Source organism: Drosophila biarmipes, chromosome X, assembly GCF_025231255.1.
Source record: "Drosophila biarmipes strain raj3 chromosome X, RU_DBia_V1.1, whole genome shotgun sequence".
Taxonomy (NCBI): Eukaryota; Metazoa; Arthropoda; class Insecta; order Diptera; family Drosophilidae; genus Drosophila; species Drosophila biarmipes.
In genome coordinates this window covers 15,027,008-15,035,248 of record NC_066611.1, presented here as the reverse complement: position 1 = coordinate 15,035,248, position 8,241 = coordinate 15,027,008, and the positions used below count along the sequence as shown (strand labels likewise).

The 8,241-nt window shown below is 39.8% G+C and overlaps 2 protein-coding genes across 2 annotated transcripts; both read left to right on the top strand.

Annotated features, from left to right (window-relative positions):
- Nucleotides 1-2,525: 2,525 nt before the first annotated feature.
- Nucleotides 2,526-3,430, top strand: LOC108032663 (spidroin-1). The gene is made up of 2 exons (XM_050884732.1): nt 2,526-2,650; nt 2,709-3,430. Exon 2 carries the CDS (start codon nt 2,712-2,714, stop codon nt 3,207-3,209), a length of 498 nt encoding a protein of 165 aa, XP_050740689.1. The 5' UTR covers nt 2,526-2,650; nt 2,709-2,711; the 3' UTR covers nt 3,210-3,430.
- A 1,725-nt stretch (nt 3,431-5,155) lies between these two features.
- LOC108032654 (farnesol dehydrogenase) lies at nt 5,156-6,599 on the top strand. Its single transcript, XM_017106615.3, has 2 exons — nt 5,156-5,763; nt 6,250-6,599. The coding sequence occupies exons 1-2, from the start codon at nt 5,188-5,190 to the stop codon at nt 6,424-6,426; spliced, it is 753 nt and encodes a 250-aa protein (XP_016962104.1). The 5' UTR covers nt 5,156-5,187; the 3' UTR covers nt 6,427-6,599.
- Nucleotides 6,600-8,241: the final 1,642 nt, after the last annotated feature.

Genomic DNA, 8,241 nt, shown 5'->3' with positions numbered 1-8,241 from the left:
ATCACTCACAGAGGTTGAGACAAGGGGCGGGATCGGGATTCCAACACATCTTGCACTGAAAAAATTGTAGTGACAAAATTATAAAATATAATTATTACAAATTATTCTTGTTAGCTTTTTCCAGTTCTATTTGTTTTAAAATAGTTCATTTTTAATTTTGACTGCTTTAGGTCTTAAGGTTTAGATCTTGTTCTGAAAAAAATTTAGCTTTAAAGGTAGTTGATATATAAAATGTATTTATAGGTCTTAAACTAATTTCTAGAGTTGCTTCCCAGAGATTTTCCCCTCTGCGTGCTGTAATTTTAATTTTCCCACCCAGCATTTCGGTTAATCTTTTCTGTGTGTTTTTCTGCGTACTTGTGTCGCACTTATGTATCATCATTTGTTTGGCTCTGATTTAATACTAGCAATGACACAATGTTGACGCCGGCCGAGGACAGGCAATTTAACTACGATGTCGCCACTGCAGCGCGTCAAGGACGTGGGCCTGACAGTCGGATGGTCACCGGGCCTCAAAGCCACCGAAAGCCACCCAAAGCCACCCAGAGCCACCCCCTCACCATCGCCCTAGAACGACCACCGACCACCCCCAGCCATTCCGTGTCCCATTAGGCGTGTGCTTTTGTCTTTGCTATCATTATCAACACCCTGCCAAGTTGCGTTCTTTTTATTTCCCGGCCGGCCGCTTATTCTTCTTGCTCTTGAGCACAGGGAAAAATTGGTTGTCAACTCAGCCCAAGGCGAATGGTGCGTATACGTTATATCCACACCACATATATTAAGCATACGCAACGTTTACTTATCAAATGTATTTTTTAAACGCTTTATAAAGATGGCATCCCATACTATCTTATTTTATAAGCAGCTCTATTGTGATAGTTAATTAGTTTATTAAATAATATCAAAAAACAGCTAGAACAAACCAACATTTAATATATTTTCATTAAAGATCATAATGAACATATGAAAAAAAAAACAAAAAGAAACGTCTATCCTCAATATTGTAATCTTGTATTAACCTTTTAAAAATAAACCTTCAGGCAATTTTTAAAATATTTGTTTATATTTACATATTATATTTATATATTATATTTATATACTATATTTATGTATTATATTTATATATTATATTTATATATTCTCTAAAAATTTTAAAATCAGTTTTCTTCAATGTTTTTTCCCAGTGTATTCGTTGGTTCATGAGACATTTTGTTGTTGCTTATTTTGCTTTCGCCTTCGTTTCCACTCAGTTCAAGTGTTTTGCATTTTATGCTTGGCACAAGAATCAAGTGGAATATGGATCAAAAAGAGTGTGAACCCGGAATATACCCTGTTTAACTGCCAGCCATGCATGATGAGAAATTCAAGTTAAAATGTTGGCAAAAATTAAACAATTTATCAAGCTAAAGAAATGCATTCACCTGCATTTTTTTATAACATTTTTAATAAGGGAAATCATCATGCTAAATAAATAAAATTATTTCAAATATATATTGTCTTTTAAGAAATCAGTAATAATTTTAATACAAATTGCAGCTTACTTATAAAATTGATAAAAATTCAAAGGCTTAAACTTAGCATTCAAAAATACAAATTATAAATATACGATACAAGACACTGTAATTTTTATATACAAACAATATTTCTTATAAATCATTTTAGTGTTACGGTTAGATTTAAGCACCTACACTTGGCACAACCTGCTCTAAGACCCCAATACTCATTTGATACCCATCGAGTAGACAAACGTTTGTCGCCGTTGTCTTCGTCATTATCATCTGCGCTGCAACACGACGGTTGGCGTCCTTTTTCAAAAATTAACACAGTGCCGGCCACACCGCGCCCCTTAGTTGCCCAACGCCCTTATTTTCCGACAAGGCTAAGCCAAAAAAATTGTAATAAGAAACGAGACATGAGAGCAAAAAGATGAGATGAAAATGAAAAGAAATGTCATTTATCACAATATAAAATTGTATGCTAAATAACATGGAATGACCTGAATTAAAAGAGGAGCGGCCAAAACTTTATGCCCATTATGCGCATACTTTCCTGAGGCATGGCAAAAAATGAACTGCCAAATCTGGTCAAGCAATCAACCATTTTAGGGACATAAGGACTTCAGATAAGCGGAGATTTTATTAATTATACTGTAAGGCGTACCCGAAAAAAATCACAAGCTTAGATAATTAAAATCACATTAAATCTATACTTTCTGTTTGGAAATATTATCAATGCCAGTATTGAAAATATGTTACATTTTCAAGAAGGTTTTTTTACATAAAGCTTGGCCATAACTTTAAGCTTTAATTATCAAAAAAATGATCTATATTTTTAATATCATATTTAATTTGGACAATTTCCATTGCAATTCATGCTCAAATTATTTTAAGTAAATTCACATTTTGGAACTCATCAATCTAGAAGTCCATGAGATCCAAAGTGAAATCAATGCTGATCTCAAAAATTTCCAATCTAGATATCCATGGAATCAAACGTCAAAGTGAAAAACCGAGGTACCCCAGGCCGAGTTCCAGATCCTCAGTCTAACTTTTGAGTTCAACCAGTTAACATCGTTCGGCGGAGCAAAATTTCCACGGCTTCTATTTGGACATAAAAAAAATCAACAAAAAAATTTGCTTTCGGTTTTGAGGTTATTCTACACACACAGTTTTCAAAATCGTTTTCGTTCTATTTTTTGCGATTCCCAGACGATGTCGAACGCATTTTCCTACTGGAACGGCCAGCCCGTGAATGCGCCTGTCTATCCGCAAATGGGTGACCTCATGCAGCAGTCCGCCGGTGGCGCAGCATCGGCGACATTAGCTGGAGCAGCAGCCGCAACTGGAGCAGCGTCTGGACCAGGAGGACTCTCCGGATGGCCGGGCACCGGGGCAGGAGCAGCTCCTCAAATGCACGTCCAGTCGCACAATCCCTTCGCCGCCGCCGCCGCCGGAGGAGCAGGCATGGCTGGAGTCGGAGGCGGTGTCCAGCGGGGCATGTCCATGCCCAGTGCCCCCCAGATGGGCATGGGCGACTACGGGAACGTGAGCAGCCCGCTCACCTGCAACCTGCCCACCAACTTCTTTGGCCAGGGAGCCGGGCAGTTCGAGCCCTGCATCGACAATGGCGAGGCCTTCTGCGCCTACAACGGCATGGACATGAGCATGAACTACGGCGGAGGCAGTGCATCCAAGGGCGGCTTCTGGTAGGACGAACCACGCCCACTCAAGCCACACTCTCAACCCCATTGCTCATCCACGGATCAAGGCAGCAGCAGCAGCACTAGGTACCCAACACAACACGCAACCACAGCCAAAATGTAGTCCACTACGTATCGATAAAGACACATCCACTCCACTCCTTGCCCGCGCCGACGAAGGACGTTGGCGTTAGTCCGTTGGTTCAGTTAAATATATATGAGTTAATCCTGGATTTTGTGTCTTAAAAGGGCGGCCGAGATTTTAGCAGTTTTGGGGAACCAGGGGGATAGCCATTGGAAATAGAGATATCAACCTTCGGAATCGGGATCAAATTACCCAAGTTATGGATTTTGGAAGGGCAGTTTTGGGTCCCCAGTCTGAAAGCCATTGGAAATACGGAAAAATCGGACATGAAAAGGGGCTACAATTTTGACCCTTTTATAATTGAAATATTTAAATGCAGAGTATTAGGGAATTCAACCACAAACATATAGAGATATCAACCTTCGAAATCGGGATCAAATTACCCAAGTTATGGATTTTGGAAGGGCAGTTTCGGGCTCCCATACTGACAGACATCAAAATTACGAAAACATTGAACATGGTTTAAATTTAGACACCCCTTAAAAAAAAGTATTTTATGAATTATGGCAGAGAATTCAACCACAAATTCAAAGAGGTAGTTTTGGAATCTAGAAGTGCAGTTTAAGGCTCACAATCTATTAAATCAAAAATGAAAAGCACAAATAAACAAATTTTAAGAACACGGAGAATACTAATATACATTGTTCTTATTATATAATCAGATTTATAAAAAGAAGGTGCTGTTTATTGAGAGTGGTAAGTTAGAAACACAATTCCTATACGTTTTATATGCAAATTATATTTAATAAGCAAAAAGTGTTATTATTAAGCTTAACTAATCATCTTTTGATTTGGCTTGACAGCTTGATTGTTTTAATTCAAACCAGTACAAATATACCTAAAGAACAGTGAGTATTCTTTAAACTGATTTATTTACCTAAAGTTTACACTTTTTAATCGATTACTTGCCATATAGGGCTAGGCAAACTTATCATTGCTTAACCACAACGTTCAAGTAATTGAATTAATACTCAGTGAGTACTCGAGAATTATCCCACACTATTTCGTTTACTCAGCGTTTGCGTAAATACAAATGATACGTTGTGGAATCAAATTTTAATAATTTATCAAAGGCCGTTTATGAGTTTAATTGACCCAATTTTCCACTGTGTGATTAGCCACAGAAATATATGGTTCCTAATATCCCCAGTAACTTCCAGAAACTCCCCGAATCCAACCAAAGCAGTAAATCTTGACCAGACTATAAGTTCACAGTGGCCAAAAACAATAAAAACTGTCGTTTCCAGCTATGCAAATAAAGCGAGCCCGCCCCTTTTTCGTATCGGGAGGCATGACTGATTGTCTCGGCGATGAGACGGCAGTTTCTCAACACGCCAACCCGAAGAAATGCTAATACCATTAGAATTATCAAAGGTGCACAAACAAAAAATAATATTAAATAATATTATAAAAAATATAAAACAATTTTAAAGTGATTTTTAATTTCCTAACATAATTAAGAAATATAAAAAATGTATAAATATTAATGTAATAATGTCATACTATGCTAGACTACTAATAAATTTTAAATTTACTTGATTATAATATCAATAAGCTAATATAGAAAAATTCAAAACAAAACTTATCGATTTAATTGATGCTTTATTACTGTTTAAAAAAAAAAAAAAAATTAAGAGTGATGCTAAGTAAGGGGATCAATACTTAAGTTAATTAGGTAGTAAATAAAGTGTACTTACGCTGGTTCTATGACTTTTCCCTCAGTGTAGAACTCTAGAACTCGTTCGGAGAGCGGCTGACACGCGATCCAACCATCCCAACTATATATAAGGAGCAGCTAAGGCCCAAGATCCGATCAAATATCGGTGACCATCAAGCGGGAAACATGGAACGCTGGCAGAATCGCGTGGCCGTCGTCACAGGCGCCAGTTCGGGCATCGGATCGGCCATAGCCAAGGACCTGGTGCTGGCCGGGATGACGGTGGTGGGTCTGGCCCGTCGCGTCGATCGCGTCAAGGAGCTGCAGAAGGAACTGCCGGCGGACAAGAGGGGCAAACTCTTCGCCCTCTACTGCGATGTGGGCAGCGAGAGTTCCGTGAACGAGGCCTTCGACTGGGTCATCCAGAAGCTGGGCGCCGTCGATGTGCTGGTTAACAACGCCGGAACCCTGCAGGCGGGTCACCTGGTGGACATGAAGCCGTCCATTATGCAGCAGGTGCTGCAGACCAACATCATGGGCATTGTGCTGTGCACCCAGCGGGCGGTGCGCTCCATGCGGGAGCGCAAGTTCGACGGCCATGTGGTGCTCATCAACAGCATCCTGGGGCACAAGACCATGTCGGCCATGGAGGGCGTGGTGCCGGACGTCAACGTCTATCCGCCCAGCAAGCATGCGGTCACAGCGCTGGCCGAGGGATACCGCCAGGAGTTCCTGGCCCTGGGCACCCGCATCAAGATTACGGTGGGTTCGCATTTCATTACATTCGCTTATTGGTCCTAAAAAGGTGACATTAAGATTCATTTAGTAAGAGATTCAACTATATTTATCATTTTTGTTGTTTTTTATGTTTACATTTCCCTATCCTTGGTATGCTGATAATTTTTAGTTCCCTACAAATTCACATATTTATTATTTTGATAGAAGATTTAATGATTTTTATGTATTCTAATGGTGTATAACCAAACTCATTAAAATTTAAAATTCTTTTTTATGTTTTCATTTCATTTATGATTTAGAAAGAAAAACTTTTAACGTATTTATTGACAATTTATTAGCTCCAAACTTGAATTAAAATGAAGATGGAAGAATATATTAATCATATGCATTTATATTGAAGAAATACGATGTTAGCGCCCAACTAATTTTTAATTTAAAAATGTACTTTGAATTGTTTGTGTACTCTATGATTTGCCATTATCATGCTTTATATTTTTTATCCCATTTTAGAGCATTAGTCCGGGCGTGGTGGACACGGAGATCCTGCCGGACAGCATCAGGGAGGCTATTAGGGACCGCATGCTGCACTCCGAGGACATCTCGCAGGGGGTCCTATACGCCATAGCCACGGCCCCACATGTCCAGGTGCACGAGCTGACCATCAAGCCCCTTGGAGAGACCATGTAGTGGACTCCAGAAATCTCGGTTTTTTTTTCAATATTTTTTTCTTTAGCTTAGTAACTTCCTTCACTCGTGTTTTACCTAAAAGCACAAATTTCCCCCTCCATGTTCAACTTTCTGCTTTAATTTAATATTTAATTTTCACTACACACGTCACAATAAAATTTTTGTTCAAGCCAGTTGCCAGTGCCAGTTGATTGAATTTGTTTACATTTTATTTGTACAGCTGCATATTCATGGAAATGCCGCCTTGTCTTAACCCATAACAACCCAATTAAAAGCACATAACCCTTTTAGCATAACTTATTTGCCCCACCACCGCTGCGGGGCATCGAGAAATGTATTTTCAAATGGAAATTCCAGCACGAAGATGGGTGCTTTTGTTTCGAGCGAGAAAAGTGCTGGAAAATATATAAATGCGAGCAGCGACAAATGACTTTCCGCATAATGGGGCTGGCAACTAATTGCCAATGGCCCTAATAGCTTTAATTGACAATTTTTGTCTTGGCCTCTGGAACACAATTGAAATTTGGAAGGAAAAAAGGAAGAAAGCAGCCCGGCAGAAATGAAATTCTCTGCGGCGAAAGAGAGCCATGTGCAATTGGGCATCTTCGAGCAATAGCTTTGTACCAGGAGGAAACCGAGTCATTAGAGCCACCTCCTCCTTGCAACTCCTAGTGCACAGAAAAAAATATATTCAATTTATTGTATTTTATTTCTAAATGTTTAAAACTAACCATTGTCAAAGTGCCACGACTATTTTCAAGGTCGCCTTATTCAAATTGAAGGCAGCAAGAAGTCAACTTGGCTTCCACTTGATTTAAATAAAATATGTATTTTCCTGTGCAACTCCGGCTGCCGGACGCACACTTGATTTTATTTGCGCTTTTTCCCAGCTGCCGTCCGTCCGGAAACTCAATTTGTCAGACAAATGCGGAGGAGCTGCAGCAGAAGACCATAAAACAGGAGCCACAGTCGCTCTGAGGACACTGGAGCATCCTTGGGTCAAAAGACTATTAAAGCCCAGTAAACACTGTTCTCAATGAACTGCGTCTGCAAATTCCAATTGACTTCAATCAAAAGATGACCGCATCAAATAATAAAATAAAACGATTTGTTCGGCCTTTGGAGGGGCGAAAGTGCCCGTGGCCTTGACAGATTGGGTCATTGATGAATTTCGGAACAGCAGTATCGTTGATACCGGCTCACATGAGATTTCCTGGTGGAATTTGGTTCCGTTCCCCGTTTAAAATGCACTTTTGCCGGGTTTTTATTAGGGTTCTTGGTAGGCATTTAGTGTGCCTTTTCGACAGGCTTTTTGAGGGAGTCCAGGCTTTCTGTTATGCTCTCTGTTATCATTTTTGCCAGCCTGTTGTGGTTTCTGTTATCCTTTTTGCTGGTACTTTAAGAAACGCATTTAAAGTTTACTTTTGCAGGGCTTTTACAAAGGTTTTTGCTAGGCTTTTCGTGAGGCTTTTTGAGGGAGTGCAGGCTTTCTGCTATGCTCTTGGCTATGATTTTTGCCAGCCTCCTGGAGTGGTTTCTGTTATCTTTTTAGTAAGGCGTCTTCCTAGGATTGTTGGTGGGATATTTGTTAGGCTTTTTGCTGGCCTCTTTGCGAGGCTTTTTGTCACTCCTTTTTTCGTAACATTTTTCGCGCTTTTTCGGATTTTCTGCCAGACTACTTGCTCAGCTTCTTGTGAAGCTCCATTCTGGGCTCTTCCAAAGAGTTTTGCTATGTTTTTTGCTATGCTCTTTGCTACGCTCTTTGCTACGCTCTTTGCTATGCTTTTTGCTATCCTTTTTCCTATATTGTTTGCA